The sequence below is a fragment of the Mastacembelus armatus genome, chromosome 15 (assembly GCF_900324485.2).
Source record: "Mastacembelus armatus chromosome 15, fMasArm1.2, whole genome shotgun sequence".
In the NCBI taxonomy this organism is placed as follows: Eukaryota; Metazoa; Chordata; class Actinopteri; order Synbranchiformes; family Mastacembelidae; genus Mastacembelus; species Mastacembelus armatus.
The window spans coordinates 23,333,464-23,353,592 of record NC_046647.1 but is presented as its reverse complement, the minus strand read 5'-3'; the positions used below and the strand labels follow the sequence as shown (position 1 = coordinate 23,353,592).

Genomic DNA, 20,129 nt, shown 5'->3' with positions numbered 1-20,129 from the left:
AACAACTCTACACTCCCTTCCATGCAATTATACCTTTGTCTGAATCTCTGACCTTCCCACGTCTGTGCAGACCAAATCACTGAGTATGGAAACAACAGGTGCTGTGTTCCTTGCTCGCTGTCTAAACATGGCATGAAATGGGGTGATGATGACTCTATTTGTTTAACTATACTCTGTTGCTCCGCATAAGCACAACAACATAAAATAGCGGGGCAGCATGGAAATGTTCCCTCTCCCTCATTCATTACACAATTATGCTAAGCTGCATGCTTGACTATGAACCAGATGTTGTGTAATTAACCTCAGTGTGAAGATAGCGTTCTGCCCCATTGTCTCTTACCTTCAAGAATGAAATGGAAACCAGGCTGAGGCAGAGATAAGGGGAAGGACTCCTGAGGTTTCCAAAGGCACGTGAACCAAACTGAACTGAGCCAGGACCAACCTGGTCAAAGCAGAGCTAAAACTAATTAAACATCATGTGAAGATAGCCTTCCATAGCATTGTCTCCATAACCTTCTTAAACCGCACGAGGAGATATGTGGAGGTGGACCAATGTGAGCAGACGGCACGGTAGAAACTTAAAAAGAAATGAAATCAATGAGGACAGGGAGCTTATTACAACAGTGATTAAAGATTAAAAGATTACTTTACTTTTTAGTACCTGCATATAGTTTTATGTGGCTTGCATTAAAGCCTTTCAGAATCATTTCTGTTTTATTTTGCTGAATGTTGTAAAAATGTTGAAAGTTTACAGGTGAACAATTTCAGTGTTTCTGTATAACCTGTGCACGTTTGTTAGCTTTGATAAACGAGCTTTACTCTTCTCATGGCTTTCACTCTGACTGCTTCACTTGTTGTAGGCACCAACTCTCCTGCAACATCTGTCACCTTTGTTTAAGAGTTCATTTCCCATGATGCATTTGGTAAATCAGGCTTGTTAATATGTTGAAATTATTTCGTCAAGGCAGCGCCAGACATTTTAGCATGTTGCGTTCAGCTGCGTCATGAGTCTTATGTGATGAATATAGATAATATAGATATATTTATATTTAATACAAGCTGAAGACTCAAGTTGCTTCACACATCAACCACCACTGTCTGCAATGAAAAGCACACACAGCCAATCAGCACATGCCTATTCAACCCAGTGTGTCCTGCTGTGTGTACTGCAGGTCGGCTCTTATTCACAGCCTAAAAAATAATGAGCAGCTCTAGGACAAAGTGCAGTCGGCTGCCTCGCAGTGCGTACACCTTCCCTCCGTCCTCTTGAACCTTCATCCTTTCACTGCTTTTAAAACTACAATGATCCAGCAAAACCTCAAAAATAAGCCTCATCAATCAAACTAAAAACTATCAACTCACACTGAACAACGTCCCTCCACAGTCACTCTACCTTCTGTTTATCTAAACCCTGCATGTGCACGTCACTGAGCTCAGGAATTACAGAAGAAAGGTGACACCACTATTGGATCAACTGTCCACCAGCCCCCCTCAGGAGAAGGGCACATCTGATTTGGTGTTTACCCTTTCACTGAGAGTACGACGTGGACGCTAATCTCTTTGCACAAGAGGTTGATATGAGCAGCTGCCGCTCTCAGGACCTACAGCGCAACAGCCGCTCTGCATCTGGAGGACCCTTCAAGGCTGGTGGGTGAAGGACAGCTGAGTTAAAAGTGGGCCATTAAAACCAGCTCCAGTGTCTCTCTCCTGCCATCCACCTTGTTGACGTCATTATTTCCCTGTGGATGTTACTGAGGTGAGCTGCGTTGATGAACATGTGCTTAGCAGATGTTCATCAACCAACCTGTTTTCATTTTGTTTTCTTGAGCCTGAGGATGCCTCCGACATCGAAAAAAGAAACTCGTCGACTCGCCCATGTGAGCATGTCCCATTCTTTCTGTCAACAAAGCCGAGGTGCAGATCAGCTTGATGCAGTTTCCAGAGTCTCACAAGGCTTTAAAAACCGTCACGTTTGTATTAAAAAGTGCATATTTCAACACCCTTCACTTTGAATCTAAACCTGTGACGTTATTCATCTAAAGAGAAACAGACAAAAATCCCTGTCTAAACACAGCTCAGTGTGCCATAAGGCTCATAACGCTGTTCAGTGCTTCACCTCAGTGTCAGTATGTTTGCTTTGTTCCTGCGTGGTGAGTGCAGCACAGCACTGAACATACGCAGCTCACAGCATTACAAGCTCAGCTGATTTTTTTGCCTTAATCATTAATAACACAGTGTTTGTTGACAAGACAATTCCCACCCGATGTGCATCTGAGAACTTATTAGACAAAGTGACTCTGAAAACCTGCAAGACTGTGCAAGATTTCTATTTAAATGAATCTAAGCTGCTTTAAATCTTAATACTTTTTTCAAAGCCCAGAGATGCAACTTGTTGACTGTTTGTTTACACTTTCTGCATCCTGCGGTGCAGCGTCGCACACACCTGCTGCAGGGCCACAATACCAGTCGTGACAGAAGGTCAGAGAGCCTCAGCAACCTTCGTGTGTCTTTCTGCAGTCTCAGTGGCAAACTTGCCAAGTGTTGCTCTATTTCAGAAGGAATGGATATGCAAATGAACACACTCCCCTCAATGACTGCGCGTGTTGTGTTAACTTCTGTGTGCATCCATGTTTGTGTCTTCTTGCTGACCTGTAGCAGCTCCTCTTGGTCGCCGCCCACCTCCAGCACAACAGCAACTGAAGCGAAGGGACGACTGGCCATCTGCTGCCGCTCTCTCATCAGCTGCTACAGAGGGAGACAGGAAAACAGCTTTTACTCTTTATTTTCAGGGAGTGTTTTTTATTTACGCAGTAAAACAACGTTATTCATGTACAGAAGGACCACAGTCCTCCACTGCCTGGACTAGTTACTGTTGGAGGGGACATAGATTTGACCTCAACAACCAATGGTCCATTCACACAACAACCATGTGTGAATAAGGAAGAAAGGAAAGCTGAGAGGATGGAAGGAGAAGAGGAGGATGAAGAGAGAGAAGGAGGGATGTGGGTTTGCAGATAAAAGCAGGAACGTGTGAGGAAGTTAAAAAGGGCAGTGGCAGGTGGTGGAGTAAGGAGTCAGCAGGAGGAGGACGAGCAAACTTCACTAATGGAAGAAATGTCAGATGAACAAAGGGAGACAGCAAAACCTTTAGCAGCATTAGGTCCAGACACCTCAACTAAAGACCCAAACAGATGAAGAACATACAAAACTGGCAAATATAGTGAGAACGTCTATAAACAAAGACATTAGCACCAAACTCTGACATAAAGAACAAAAACACCCTCCGATAACAACATAAAGGAGTTTGCACCGTAGGTGCGTCTGTACCTGAATTACTAATAGCACAACAACAGCATGCCCACTGCACCCCCATCTACCCTCCACTCTCCATCAAAAGCCCTGTTTCCCAGAGCTTTCCACTTCACTACCAACATGTTAATGGGGTTTTGTTTCTACATTGAGCTCGGGGGTGCCCACCTGTTCACGCACAACAAACTCATTCTGGGTCGATTATGCGCCAAGCTTTAATCATCAGTATGTGGGTTTTTCTTTCGGCAGAAAATCTGCTCTGTGATTGGTAGAACCGATGCAGGGAAGGCAGAGGGAGACTCTGGACTCTGGAGACTCTGGACTCCAGACTGTGACCACTACAGAAGACCAAAACTTTGTTACAGCCTGGGATGATTTTTCATTGATATTACTAACATGACCTTTAACAGGTGAGCACTGTGAGGCACAGTGAGGCAGCAAAAACAAAACTAAACCTTGGTCACTGCCATTGATTCTTCCATAAAATCTGTAGATGACAAAGGGAGGAAGTTTGGATGGAAACGAAACAACAATCACAACCAGAGCACGACTAAAGAAGAAGAAGAAGGGAGAAGTAAAAAGAAAAAGAAACAACCATCATCTCTAAATATCTGTTTCCTCTGCCCCTCCCTGCCTGTGTCCTCTCCTGTTGCTAAGAGGCAGCACACTGACATTAACTAGCTGTCAGGTGCTGTGCTAGCGTGCCGCTGGCTGCTTGCTTGCCGGTGTCAGACTCTTTAAGCATGAATGAATACTACACCTGTAGCTACAATCAGGCACTCTGGCTCCGCTAGCACGCCATCATGCTGGCTAATGTGATGTCTTCTCTTGTTTGCTGTCACTGAAACGTTTGCACTGCTCAGATGACAGTGTGTGCTTGCTAGCATTGCTGTTAGCCTCCCGCTGATGTCGGCTTAGATTTATAAAGGTGCAGGTGAGAGGGTGTGTGTGTTCTCTGAGCTTCACATGAGCTAATATATTCCCTGTAAAGATTTCAGACCTTTAGGGAGTCGACAGTTCAGTTTATCTACATAGTTTGTATTTGCAGTAAAACAGGACTTAATGTAGGCGACATTCATGAGTGTGTGTGTGTGTGTGTGTGTGTGTGTGTGCGTGTGTGCGTGTGTGTGTGCGTGTGTGGTAGGTGTTAAACCTTTCAGATCAACTGTCTCAGTGTTTTGGTTATTTTTCTCATAAACTGGTTATTGTTTGCTTAGTTTTAATTAGAGTGTAAAATAAACACAAAGCAGCAAAGCACACTGGGTATTTTAAATATTGAGCTCAGTAAGAGTCACTTATGGCTGCCATGCTGATTTTAACACCGTGCATGACCCCTGTTTGGGATCTGGTGCCCCCCTACCATGAGTGGGTTTTTAACGCAGACAGACCTGTGTGTGATATAAACCCATCCCTTAAGGTACGATTAAGGTTTGGAGTCTACTTCACTCTGGACACTCGGCCGTCGGGTCCAAACTCTTGGTTTGACGACAGTATAACTTAATAACTGCACCACGTCTGTTTGGCCAAGGTCATTTCAAATGATGCTTTTGTCTTTCTGGGGAGGACACACTCTCTATGTTGGTAATTACTCAGACATTTTTAGTAGAAAGGATTTAAGCCAAACAAAGAAATTAAACAAAGAGTCATAAACATAACAACAACGTGATAATATTAAGTAGTAATAGTTTTTCATTTTTGGATTAGCCTACATACAGGGGCTCTTATGTGTTAACTACAATAAGTTTTGCTGCTAAAATAAGCGAACCTGTGTTTATCCTTTGTTTTGATGCAGCCACATGTGAGTCTGGGTCATGTGAGGTCTCTCAGCTCTTTCTTCCCTAAAGCCACTTGTGTTGGTAGATTAGACAAACTGGTCAAGGTGAGCTGGGTCACATTTGTGTGTTGTAACCTGATAAATCAGTCTAGACAGTGGAATTATGTTTGCACATAAAAAGTGGAAGTAATATCGAGCACAGTGTTAAGTTTTAGAGTCCAGTGAATACGTGAGTGTGCACACACACACACACACACACACACACACACCTACTCGCATAAGCACGTTTTGGTTCACCCCTGGGAATGTGTACATGCATCCAAATGCAAACGCCCATGTTCATTTGGTCAAACAGACCACTTGTGTGTGTGCTCATGCATGTATTGTGTGTTTAATGCCCCCTTTGACAAGTCCTTCAGTGAGCAACAAGGACAAGGCAGTGGCCATCTTCTCCGTCTGCCTGTCGGGCTGTAAATCAGCCATAAAACGGCTAATTAACTGTGCTGTGCTGTAAACAAGCAGCGCCACGCTAGACACCACCAACAAGATAACACAGAGGGGGCACATAGAGACAGAGCTTGGTTTGTATGTGTTTGAGAGAATGAGCAATAATGTCTAGTTTTCTGGTTTCAAGGATTTTACCCCAATTCCTAAAATCCAAACAGAATCACAAGAGGATAGAAGGTTTCCTGTATCTGTCCATGCTTTCACTCCATGTGTTTGTAAAGCCTGGAGGGGAGGCACAACATCCAAACATCCATCCAAACATCCATCCATCCATCCATCCATCCATCCAAAATGAGAGTGCAGCAACAATGACGCCAATCACATGGTAAATTACGTCTCACAGAACGCAGCTCAACCAAACTAGCACCTGCAAGCTCAAATTGCCAGTCCTGCTAGATGGATTGGAAATATCTGTGTAATGTGCTGTTTGCTGATTTCGGACGCACTCCTGCACAAATAACAGGTTTCACAACATGACCAGTGTCTCACTGTTACTATGGCTGCAATTAACGTCCACGTCAGCACTGTAAGACACAACTATAGCAATATCAACGCACCTGTGTGAGGACAGGGAGCATGGTGGTGCATGTCGTAGTGGAGGAATAACACGGCAGCATGGATTTCATTTCTTATGGCATAAAATATACACCAGCCCTGAAAACGGATGTTTCAGGTTGGAAGATTGTTTTATTTTTTATACACACACACTACAAATATGTCCCACTGTATGTGGAGTCTTTAGTCCAAACTAAGTCAAAGCGTACTTAGCAAGTTACTCATGTGTTTTAAAGCATGTTACTGGCTGATTGCATGTGTGCCTGTTATTATATAGCATAATATATTTAAAACACAGCAACACGATTTGCTGACGTGAACATACCATTTCTCATCACTGCCCCTGTTCCCCTGTAGATGTGATGCAAACATCAGTGTCTCGGTTCCTCCAGTCCATCTGTAACCTAACTAGATGGTTTAATCAATGCCACAGGAGGCTGCAGGTTTAGGTCTGATTAATGTTTTAATCAGCAATACAAGGGAAACAACAATTTCTGGACAGGACTCATAACTCTTACTGACTGTTTCCAAACGCACGGACAGACTTTCACTATGTTACACTGGATGCTTTATAAGGAGCGTTAAGGCCAGTGTCAGCGTTTAACACTGTTCTCAGATAAGCACTGATGGAAGTTATAAAGTCACTATGACATGAACCTTCACGCCGTCTTAGCGGGACTGTTCATTACTCTGTCTCCTTTAGTTGGTTCCTAATGATCCTGAAAGACGGTAATTAAAATTCTGTTCACCTGTTAACTGTTAATATCTAAAAACTTAGTTTTAGTCTTGACACAACTGGAGTCAAACCAGCAGGACCCTGATGTACCTGAACGTCCACACCTTGAACACTGACCCAACCCAAAGTGTGAGAGCAACAACATGGTGAGTTACTGTACATTCATAACACACACACACACACACACACACACACACACACACACACACACACACACACACACACACACACACACACACGTATTCATACAACCATGATTGATACTGATAAGTATTCAATTATTCCCTCATTATGTGGCTTTTGAAGCTCAGTGCTGTGACTGGAGACAGATAGGATTTGAAGCTTCGCCTCTCGGCATAAAATATGATATTAGCTCCTGAATGAAGAATGAACCCATCCAGGCACAGTGTCCACAGAGACACCACTGGTCTGATTGTTTGATACAACACAGCTGCTTTACAGAGGACACATGTGGGTGCACTCACGGATTTACATCATAAAAACACTGGGAAAATATGCCAAATGTAGACACACAGATGTGAGCACAGAAAGACAGACTCACGCTGAGAATCTCACACACACACACACACACACACACACACACACACACACCCCCCCCCCCACACACACACACACACACACACACACACACACCCCCACACACACACACACACACACACACACACACCCCCACACACACACACACACACACACACACACACTTCTCTGCCTCTTGAATTTGTATGCTGGTGAGACTGCAATCGAGAGGCGATAACAAATCTCATTTCCGGCATGTTTGCCAAGTTTCCAGAAAACATTTGTCTCCTGGCTGAATGTGGTGAGTGGGCCCTCTTAGTAGAGTAAACAAGGGCACAGATATCCTGGTCTGATAGAATCCACCACTCCACACCGTCTCCAACGCTGGACAAAACACTTGAGAATCGTTTTCAGCGGTGGCTTTAAGACCGGGCCTTTGGGGCGTAGTTCTAGTTAAACAAACAAACACCAGTCTGTCGGCCTGTTTAGTCACACAGCAGTTTTAATAGATTCCACTGGAGCCTCAGAGTCATGGCTGGAACAGAAGAGCATCTTAAATGGTGATAGAGCACGATGCAGCTCTCTGCTATTTGCTAATCGATTCCTGTACATGCCAGTACCAGCACAGCTTCGCAGCTATCAGAAGGTATAAAAAGGATTTCGATATGTGGGTGGCAAATTATCTAGGGATCCCACACACACACACACACACTCACACACACTCACCCCAATCACTCACAGAGGTTCTGATACTGAAAGTGCAAGGCTCTGGCCAAACAAATTCATTGTCAAAATGGTGATTGTGTGGAACATACTGATCGTTCATCAAGAGTCAGTGCATTATGCTGCAAGAGCTTGGTTTGACAAATCTGTATGGACGTCCCGATGCTTTGATTCTTATTACTCTGGTCAGCAGTGGACTCCACTGTATTTTCCGTGAACCGAAGCAGATTACACAGCCGCTGTCCTCCAGCGATGCAAAGAACCTCTAACCTCCCGAGCATAAATCATGGAGTTGCTGCAGACCTTTCTCTGAACTGAATTGTTCCTCCAACCATTTGTTTCCATTCATTCTGTGCAGTCTGAAAATCAACTGGCGTTCTCTTGAAACCAGAGCAAGAGTCAAGTCAAAAGAAGTGAAACCCAAGGGTGCTTTGGTGATTGTCAGTGTTATAATATTATGGAGCAAAATGTAGTTTAAGTACAAATGATTTCAAAAATATAACCTGCACTACCTCAATAACAATAAGCAGTAATAAAACCCAAATAATAATAATAATAATAATAAAGATAATGGGCAGAAACTTTTAAAGCCATGGTCCCTTTAAGGTTTTAGCAAGTCAGAGTTAAGTGATTGGAGAGGTGCTTATGTGCTGCAGGACTTTCTGAGAGCTGGGTTATTAACGTTAGGACAAGGGGAGTCATTGTTGAAGAGAGAGATGCATGGACAACTCAAAAGGTCAAGATGTGTGAACTTCAGAGTCTGGCCCAGAAACTAATTGAAACCTTTCCCTAGAGAACAGTTTCACAGCACATGGAGGTGAGATGTTACCACTACAGCCTGAGCGAGCCGAACCATCTGATCGCAGCAGGACGTCTCCAACACGTTCTGGCATGGCGGTAAAATAAATCCACATTGATTTGGAGAGCTAATTAGAGAGGGCCGGCAAGACAAGGGGAGGCAGAAAAGGCTCACAGATCATGTGGCTTGTAGCTCCTATTCAGAACAAGGCAGACAATCTTCTGTATTAGTCCTGAACTAAGTCTCATTCACAGCAAACTGCCTGGCAATTACACTACGAAGACAAAACCGGAGGAGAGAGACAAATCTTCCAGATGAAGTAGAACAAAAATAGCTGAAATCATCCACGTTTGTAAGAGACAGAGCTGTGAACTGTGTGATAGCCTGAATGTTCTCACAAGAGATCCTGAACCTCTGAGGCAGACACTCTTCTTCCCACTTTTACCAGAACATTGGTTTTCTACCACATTTAGACATTCAGAAGACTGAACCACAATAAAACTACAGTTTTACAAAGACGATACACGTTTAAAATATCTGGGGCTCTGTCTTCAGCCCATCACAGCTAATGAAACTAAGTGACACTGGTGTACACGTCACTGAAAAATGGAGCTTTAAATTGTAAATGTGCAAAACATCTGGTGGATTTATCTAAATCTGAACAATTTGTGTGACTTTAAACAGATTAAAGCTCCAAACAGATGAAGGTGGTGTTGGTTTCTAAAGCTTTACTGACAGAAAATACGGGCTGATGAAACTTCTCTCATTCACTCTGTGTCCATTTGTCTGCGGCCGCCGTGTTAAACACTGTGGTGACCTGCTCCACTAAATCACTGACACCCACTGACGTACACAGGGAGAGACTTAAAGATAGAGGGAGACAGAGAGAGAGAGAGAGGGTGCCTGAAGGAAAGAGAAGTGGGTCGCACTCAGGGGTCATCCATTAGATCCAATCACATTATCCCTCATCATTGGCCTCCTCAGACAGACACCATCCATCCCCATTCTCCACAGGCCAACACACACACTGACAGAGACGGAGAGACAGCTGAGGATGACCGGGCCGTGCGTCTCCTTCCCATTTCTGTACACGGCTGATAAACGTCCAGCAGCTGGAGTTAATCTGCTGTACCTGGCACATTGAACTCTCAAGTTACACTCCCAAGTTTCAAAATCCAAACACGATGGTGTGTGTGTGTGTGTGTGTGTACCAAAAACTGAGTTCTTCTGGTTCCCACGAAAGTGTTTCAGTCTAACATCTACAGCCAAGACCAGAAAGGTTCAGCAGCACAAACCTCACAGGTGGACGAACAGGAGGATTTTTTGCAGGACTTGGATTAGACTGTATTAAAGTCTGACTTTGAAATGTCAACATTTACTTTAATTGGTAAAAACGTCCCTGGTTAAATAAAAGGTACATACGTTTTAGTTATATGAAGTTATATTTGAATACGCAACTTTTTCCTGAGATTAGTTCTTGGTTGTGGAGGCGTGTGTATACAAACATGTCTGCCAGAGAAGAAAACTGTAGGTGGCTCTTCTTATCGCCTTGACAGGCTGATTTACAAGATTTAAACAACCGTACATCCCTTTGACCACAGCTCCTCTCTCTCACACACACACACACACACACACACGCACACACACACCACACACACACACACACACACACGCACACGATCAACAACAGACACATTGGCCTGAAATGGTGCCAGACCCCAGTCACACAGACGTACAACATACAGTCCACAGACAGTGCCTTCCCTTTTTGTTGCCCCTCACACACACACACACACACACACACCCTTTGGTTTCCTCGGGAACAGTGTTTATCCCGTCCATTTAGTCCATTTAGCCATGTGTCCCATTAGCATCAGCCTCCCATCTGTCTACCCGGCCCCTCGAGGGGCTCCAGTGTGTGTGTGTGTGGCTGATTGCATGTGTGTGTAATTGTGCTTGTGTTTATGTACATGGCAAATGCTGGGTATACGTGTGTGTGTACGTGTGTGTGTGTGTGTGTACGTGTGTGTGTGTGTGTGTGTGTGTGTGTGGGGTGTTTATGGTACCTTCTGATCGCAACCCCTCTCCTTTAAAAAACTAATCAAATATCACATTAACATTCATCAATTCCCACCTGTACCAGCAAGGCCGCCCATAATCGTTATCTCTGACCTCTGTGCTTGGCTGGCTGGCACCTGTCTTATTCACCAGTTACACTCCACAGCTGATGCGCCAGCTGACTGCCACTTCCTGCCCCCTGTCCAATTAAGACTGCGTCGAGGAAGCGACCCCGGCCGGGATAGGTGGGCCGGGGTTGTCGACCCCTGGGGTCACGGGGAATAGCTCTGATTGGGTGCTAGTCAGATGACAAACACAGAGATAAACCTTTTCTTAATGAGTTCATTACATCTTCATAATGTAGTAATGTGAGGAGATGTTTAATCATTCGGGGCTTAATTCACTGTCAAATGTGATTTTTTCCACCTTAACAAGGACAAACTCTCCTGATGATTCTACCTTGAGGACAAACGATGGCAACATAAACCAGCATGTTATGTATCCCTGTTCTTTAAACCAGTGCTTATAGACATACATCAGATTTTTGTTTATCAAGCACCATCCGTCTTTCTCTCCTTCTAAAAGTCCATCCCTCCATCCTTCCCTCTCAGTGCCAGTGAAACCTGGGCATAAAGCTGCAGAGCCCAGCACTACTCAACACAACAGGCTCCCATCTCATTAACAATGGCCTCAGCTCGCCAATATATACAACTCATCAGCTGAGTGAGTGTGTATGTGTGTGCATGTAAACTAACACTGTGTCTGTGCAGGATGGGGGGAGTCAGCAACTTTACCAGCCAGCCTGCAGGCCTCATCTCTAGACCTTTTTAACAAGGAGCCGGTCAATCAATCCCTGATCAATAACTATCTCGAGCCCGCCAACGTAAAGCTGTGTGTGTGTGTGTGTGTGTGTGTGTGTGCGTGCGTGTGTGTGTGCGTGTCAGGCTGACCAATTCGGACAGAGCTGATCCTGTTGGGTCACATCTCAATGCACCATGCCAGCTGTGGAAATGAAAGTCCAGTGGCATCTCTGGCTGAGCTATGGGCGTCCAAGAGGGAAAGCTGGCAGCGAGGGAGAGGTCAATAAAGTTGGGATAAACAAATATTCTGAGAGACGGAGGGAGGCAGAACTATAGTGCAGGAGAAAGAGAGAGAGAGAGAGAAGGGGGGGATTCGAGAGCAGAGTGAGAGAAGCCAACAGTTTTGCCAATAAACAAGCCAGCACAGCACTATTGCAGATTGCCATACAGCTTAAGTATACAGGATAGAGGCATTAGAGATTCAGCCCCATCAGACCAATGCAACAAGAGCTGATCATGCATCTGTGTGGGTGTGTGTGTATACAACAGTGTGTGCTCAAAATGTTGTGCGATCAAAACAAGTAGACACTACAGGTTCTTATGTGTCTATATACACAGTGTTTTGTTTGGTATTACACATTTATTTATTGGTTTGCAATGAATTCGTTCTGTGGGTCTGCACATCTGGTAAAATACTGCTCTTCAAGGTGGCAGCTGAACGTCTCTTTCCAAGCCAAAAACATCACCAGCTCTTTCAGTCGGATGTTGGGACTCCGGAGCTCCGGTTCATCCAAAAGTCTTTGGTTCCGTTTGAGGAAAAGTTCTGCACCAAACAGAGGATTTGCGGTCTGATCTGAACTATAGCCCCAAAACCAGAAGCCCATAAACAAACATGCAGGCGTGTCCACATACTAACGGCAGCATATAGATTTAATGTAAACAAACAGATCATGGAAGAGAAGAGTTCAACAGTACCATCATTTCTCACTCTACGTTTAGCAGTGGAAGTAAAATGTCTAATTTCTCACGGAGCATCACAGACCACCTCAGTCAGGTCTCAGGGTCCACCCAAAGTATTTTGTCGTCTAAATTATGGTCGTTTCTTTGGTGAATAATTATATTTTATACATCCAGCCACTAAATTCTTCTGTTTAAGGTAAATGCTTTTTATTTCTCTTCATTTTAAATGCATTTTAAATTCTTTCTAATAATCTTAGTGTTGTAAATATTTGTTTATATTGTTTGTTTGCTTGACAGCTTTCCTAATGATCTTTCCAGGTGAAATGAAGGTTGATGGTGAGACACTTGCTTTACGTTCAACTTCAGCAGTGTATGTTGTGTGTGTGTGTGTGTGTGTGTGTGTGTGTGTGTGTGTGCAGCAGTGTGTGAAGTGCATGTGGTTCTAATTTGTTGTCCTGCAGCTGTGAGTAGCAGCACATTAACTGAGCAGATTCTTATCTTCCTCCCTCAGGGTTATTACAATCACAAAATTATTGATTCGCTCTGCTTCCCAAAACAATGGATGGTGAATTAAACCGTGATTAGATAGATTTCCAACCTTCCTGGTTTAGCAGCTCATAAAACTTGTGTAATGTTTGTGTCAAACCGTGGTGTTTGTTCACTTTCTTACTGCTCAGTTTTACTTTATAAATCTCTTGATCTTTACCTCAAAGAGCAAAGTCACCGTGTCTTGATTCTCACTGTTGAGTCTGAACACAACATCAGAAAGTCTAATTCTGTTACCAATATGGAGACAGAAATATTTTTGGGAAGTGTCAGTAACTTTCGGTTGAACGACATGTATCATGCCCGTATGTTCAGATTTGAGGAGTGTGATTTGTGATGCACAGTGTGTAAACTGGCTACTAAAACTTTAGGGCTTTCATCTTAAAACATCAAAATTCAGTTTATCTAAAAATATATACAAATGTGTGTGTTATTTAAAGCATTTATTAAATATAGTTCTGTTTTTCCAAACCTCCAAACCTCATGGTTTCCAACATGGGGGTGGAAAATAATGCAGGGAAAATCTGAGAGCTTGGGATAATTGAGGGGAGGTGAGAGAAGCCAAAACACATTTCTACTTAAACCAATTACTTTCCATATTTTTCTCTAATCTCCCTTTATATAAAATATACACTTTTACCTCTAAAAATATCTAACTCAAATCAGAAAAATCCCTCCTGCACTTTCTCACTGGGTGTGGATACGCAAACAGTGGAAAAAGGTCATACACACAGATCACAGGCCAAAAGTCACGTCCCCCTAAAATCCTCTATAAGTAAAAATACATAACCATCCAAGTCGCTGAGCACCTGAGGGAATCTTCAGCTGAAACCTGCAAACACACAGATTCATGCTGTCTGCTAACTTGGAGGCCACTGGGTTTATCGAGAGTGACGAGCGCCGCCGTGACACCGTGAGGTGCCGAAAAACAACATGAAAAGACGGGAAGTAGCTTTTGAACGGCTGAGGACAGAGAAGGCGCACAGCATTCAGAGTGGCATCTAACGGTAAAGTGCCAGAGTGAAAGCCTCTGGAACAAAGCACAGACTGCTCACTGATCCACGAGTCAAACGGAGGTAAGGGCTCTCAGGCTGGATTGTTGTGAGCCACAGCAGCTGGCAAAGGCAGAGTAAAGGAAAGCAGAGAGGGAAGATGACAGATTCACGGCGTGATAAGGCAGCTCATTCCACATGACACAGACTTGAAACAGAAAAAATTCTTCTACGAGAACAGCTGAACTTCTGCATTTGACAGGGTAGGAGGAGATGGCGATAGAGATACAGGCTGCATGAACCTCAGATCAACATGGAGACAGACGACAAAGTGTTGCATGGAGACAAAACACTGTGTCTGCAAAGAGAAAGTTGAGAGGGAGCAGATCAGGAGACGATGATGGGGAGCAATGAACATTAAAGGGGGGAGGCTGAACTTTATCTTACAAAAAGAAACGGTTCTTCAGCTAAAGAACAGCAAAGCTAAAGATTATAATCAGTGTCACTTGATCACTCTAGTTTTCATCTATATCTCTATTCATGTTCACTCTCAGCTAATCAGCTCTTCTCTCATGTTCTGCTGAAGCATCAATTCAAGCATTAACGTCTGATTCCTGCAAAATGTCAGTAACGTTTGGGAACACAGGAACAACAGCCTTATTTTTCCACTGATGATCAGCCCAGACACGTGATTCATAAATGTACACATGAATATGCTGCTGGACTATTTAATACCAACACGCCTCAACATGCAAAAATAACTCAGGATAATACGATCAAAAATGTACAGAGTGGCCCTTTAAGTCCTGGCTCTCTCAGAGAAAAAGATGAACACCAGATCTCCATGCTGGGAGAGGAAATAAAAACCCAAATTTTATGCTGCAGAACAACTTTCAGCTCCTTTGTTCCGAACCATTAATAAACACAGCACTAATGCACTTCCATTCATCTTACTCAAAGCCTGACGTTAACTAATATCCGACCCATTGTTGTAAGCCCCTCTTCTACGCTGCACCATTCCAGCATGGAAAATAAGCCATTTTCTCACATTATGTTATTCAGTTCTGAAAGGTTTTTATTTTGGCACATCAAAGAGGCTGATCTGATGCAGAATGAAGGAGGGCATTTCCTGTTCGAGGAAGAAATCCCAGCTATTGGATCACTTGGCAATAAAATCACCAGCCACTGCTGCGTGTAACTGACCAGGAGAACCACACCATTGTTTATTGAGTCAAAAACTGTTTTCCTTTTCTTGGCCACACAAACAATAACCTGATCTTCTCTTTGAGCAAGAAACTGTTCTAGCAAATGTTGAGAGACATCACTCCTACCGCCTCATCTGTAACCCTGACCCCAAACCCCTGAACTTAACTTGTTAACCTGAACACATGCAGCTGTCTGTTTTTACCGGCTGGTTATTCAGTCTCTTCTCGTGTCTCCAGGTTTTCCTGGTGCTGACCGAACATGCACAGTCATACCTGGCTGACATGAGAAGGGCAACTCTCCTTCCCCCTGATTGAAAAAATAAACACACAAAGATCAAGTATTCGGCGTGAGTGGGTAATCGGCCGATGAGGAGCAGTTGTCCTTCCACCTGATTGGACAATTGACTTAGGAAGAGGCTTTGCTCTTGGTTTTGATTGGCCCAGGAGGGGAGGGTCCTCTGGACAAGCTGCTGAGTGTCTCTCCAGACAGAAGAGCAGATGTCAGCTCTCAGCTGCAATCACCTTCCTCCCCGTGTCCTCACTTTTTACCACTGTCCCTTTCTCTTCTCTTCTGTGCACACAGCCAAATATACGCACAGCAGGTGAAAGCACGAACTGATTTTAGCTACGTGCTGAATGAATATCAAAATTTAATTCATCCGAGGTGATAAAACACTGGATGTAGTGTTTTCCTCTTACTCCACTCCGCAAATTAGAACAGAACTTTGATTCATTTTTGATTCATATTTGATTTTTTTACCATTTCATTAATGTCATCTTTTGTGGACATTAATAAAAACGTCTTTCCAAACAAGGCACAGTAAAAGTTTCAGTGTTTCATCTTTCTGCTCCTGTTTCCCTCTTTCACACAAAACAAATCCTCATCCCGCCTTTACCCCGCCTTCTCACCTCGCCACCTTAGCCCACGTGAATATGTGGAGTCAGATCCTTCCAGAAGCATCCTCCCATCCTGACCACAAGAGCCCGAGGCCAGTCACTCCCTTCAGCTCCACAGATTCATCTCCTGCTGTTTGGGCCCAGTGGGGGGGTGGGCGGCGGCCGAGCCAAGTGTCCGTCACAGCCCGCCGCCCACCACAGCCCCTTACAAGACAGATAACCAAGCATGAGTCACAAGCCACGCCTCTTCAGTCTCGCCACACTGCACATAGTGACATGTCTCACAAAGAGAGGAACCACACTGTCCCTCCTTCACCGCACATATACAATGGCTACACACACACACACACACACACACACACACCTGGCTGCAAGCACACACCAACCTAATCACACACGCTCCAGTGCTCGTATAAAGCTGCTTTAGGTAACGGCCGGGAGGGGGGACTGGTGACCATGGCAGAGTCAGTGAGCTCAGAGGAGATTTCCAGTAAAGAGCTGGGTGGTCCAGCTGTGGCCCGACTGTGTGTGAGTGTCACATAAGCAGAACAGCTACTATGTTAATGGAAGAGCAAATTCAGAGGGTGACAACTGAGAAAAGGCCAAATCTAAACAAGCCTGAGCACCTTGCACATAAAGAACCATGTTTTTTTAACAGCAGGGTATTGCAGTACCTTTCTAATATCAGGACACTATGCAACACTAACCACAATGTTAACCCAATCTAAAGTACTTTTGTTGTCCTCACCACAGACGCACTGCGGAGGCAGCCATGTGTGCCAACTACCTCTTCATAAACACTGCCTGAACAATGCTATAATAAAGAAATCCAACTCCTGGGACACAGGGTTGACCAGATAAGTCAGCGGCAGCTCAGGGATGGTTTGGAGCCTGCTGCCAAATAACAGCAATTGCTTGGGTAAAGGTGCAAGGAGAAAAAAAAATGTTGTGTTTTCATGAACCTTCCTGATAGAAAGTCAATTATTTCCACTGATATGACTTTAATTCCTACCTGGTCTCACTGTCACAGCTGGAATGTGAAGTCAGACATGGTGTGTGTTTCATCCGATCCAGCAGGGTTTGCACAGAGTCAGTCAAGAATCTGAGTAAGTTCAATGCAGTGACAGTGACTATTTTTCAGGTTTAATAAGTACGTTCACTGTTTACTGCGCTCTCGTCTTGTTTGTAATTCAAATGAAGTATTTTTACTGCTTTGCAACTACAGTGCCGTCTCAGTCCGTTATCGTTTGTTAGTCTAATTCCTGCCATTCTGCAGCAGTCTGTGTTTTTTTAGCCCATGAGCAGATGCCCCCTGGGAGAAAAGATCCGACTCATCCAGCTCCACCACCCCTCTTCCAATCAACTCTAATCTTCACTAATGTTGGCTGCTGCTCTCTTCACACGTCCATCATTTATCTCATTTGTGTTTGGCAGGTTGAAGTTGTAATTAACAGCGTCCATTAAAGAGAGCGAGAATGTTTCCAAATCTGAAGACTGCAATAAAAGTGTGAGAGTGATTCCAAAATCCTGTAACATTTATGGAGAGCTGGGGGCAGCCGGGCCTATATAGGGAGTCGGACTTGTAACCTGAAAGTTGTGGGTTCGAGTCTCAGGTCCGGCAGGAACTGTCGGTGGGGCGGAGTGAATAGCCAGTGCTATCTCCACCCTCAATACCACGACTGAGTTGAGACCCTCGAGCAAGGCACCGAACCCCCAACTGCTCCCTGGGAGCCGCACTGCACCGTGTGTGTGTGTGTGTGTGTGTGTACTTTCTGATGGGTTAAATGCAGAGCACAAATTCCGAGTATGCGTCATCATACTTGGCCAAAAGGTCACTTTGCCTTCCTCACTCTGCACTAACTTTTACTTAAACTGCTGCAAAGGTGCGACAGTAAATGAAGCAGTAAATAAACAGTGTGTTCTTATCCTTGATGAACCGATTATTAACATTTCAAAGGAACAGATGACACATATTCTAGCACATATTTTGTCAGCACAGGTGTCACTAGTCTAACTTATTATCTTCTATCATTCAAATCAGAAATTACTTCGTACGAGTCCTTATCAAACTTTTAAAAGCTGCATAGCGCACTGTGCTATCAAAGCCTTCACATTCGTTTTATAACAATAATAACAATGTCAAACTTACTTTGAATAATCTTGTGGATATTAAATTTCATCATTTCTGTGTGGCGGCTTGGATCTTGAAAGCCCTGATGGCTAAAATGTTAATAAGGCAGCTAATAAAAGAAAGAGAACAGTATTTAGGCTGTCATGGCTGGCTTCTCAGCTGCAGGGGCTCTGTTGTTTGTTTTGAAGCTCTAATAATGGCTGTGCAGACTTATAATTATGAACTTAGTGAGGTGAGGAAATTACTAGAGATGAATAGACAGCGGGGGACCAGATTGTTGGAAGGCACATATCAAAGTCTGTTCCTGACTCGCTCCGATGATGGGAGGTGTAAATGAATGAAGCTCGTTCCAAAAACAAGATAGTCATCATTTACAAAAATTAAACTTATTTGCAAAAACAGGCTCGTATAGAAGGCAACGTGTAAAAAAGAATAACTTGTCTTAGAGAACTGACTGGAGCTTTGATTATTTGTCTTTATTATTCTGATTAGTAACAGAAACAGATGGTGCACAACAGAAAAGAGAAATTTGGGCAGACACAAACAGAATTTCTGTGCAGATCAGAGCTGTGTAAACAAAAACAGCGTTTAACTTATAACACGCACATATTATAATGAGGCGTATTATAACGCGCACATATTATAATGAGGCGTATTATAACGCGCACATATTATAATGAGACTTATTGTAACATGCACATATTATAATGAGGCGTATTATAACGCGCACATATTATAATGAGACTTATTGTAACAGGCACATATTATAATGAGGCTTATTGTAACACGCCCACATTATAATGAGACTTATTGTAACGCCCACATTATAATGAGACTTATTGTAACACGCACATATTATAATGAGGCGTATTATAACGCGCACATATTATAATGAGGCTTATTGTAACACGCCCACATTATAATGAGACTTATTGTAACATGCCCACATTATAATGAGACTTATTGTAACACGCCCACATTATAATGAGACTTATTGTAACACGCACATATTATAATGAGGCGTATTATAACGCGCACATATTATAATGAGGCTTATTGTAACACGCCCACATTATAATGAGACTTATTGTAACACGCCCACATTATAATGAGACTTATTGTAACAAGCAAATATTATAATGAGGCTTATTATAACATGCACATATTATAATGAGACTTATTATAACACGCCCATATTATAATGAGAGTTACAACACACACACACACAAACGTTTTGTTGCTTCCAGCTGCTCAGGCCTCAGGTAAAAGCAGAGCAGAGCAGAGAAAACGTGAGGTGCCCACCAACATATAAAAATCACGACGCTTCGTCCCGCCCAGCACTAACAGGTGAACTGGAGATGTGTCAGTCATGCACACATCCACACAGTTACTGAAAGTAAGGCCACAGAGAACTGGATGCCATTTATTTCTGTGTTTCTGACTGATGCTCTGATTCAGAAACAATAAGCCCTTTTGTTTTGGCAGGTAAGTTGACTATACACTCTCGTCCTCCCTCCTTCATTCTGTTTTCTTACCTACCACCTGCCCTGACTAGGCCTTCTTCCCACCTGTTTCCTTCCCGCTGTCTCGTCCATGTACA

At 43.6% G+C, this 20,129-nt stretch overlaps 1 protein-coding gene across 2 annotated transcripts in view; it reads right to left on the bottom strand.

Moving 5' to 3' along the window:
- atrnl1a (attractin-like 1a) overlaps positions 1–20,129 on the bottom strand; it is a 167,267-nt gene that overhangs the window by 28,376 nt on the left and 118,762 nt on the right. For both annotated transcript variants that reach the window (XM_026309865.2, XM_026309866.2), the window contains one exon: positions 2,650–2,745. In XM_026309865.2, the coding sequence (XP_026165650.1) occupies positions 2,650–2,745 (96 nt within the window). The remainder of the gene's footprint in view (positions 1–2,649; positions 2,746–20,129) is intronic.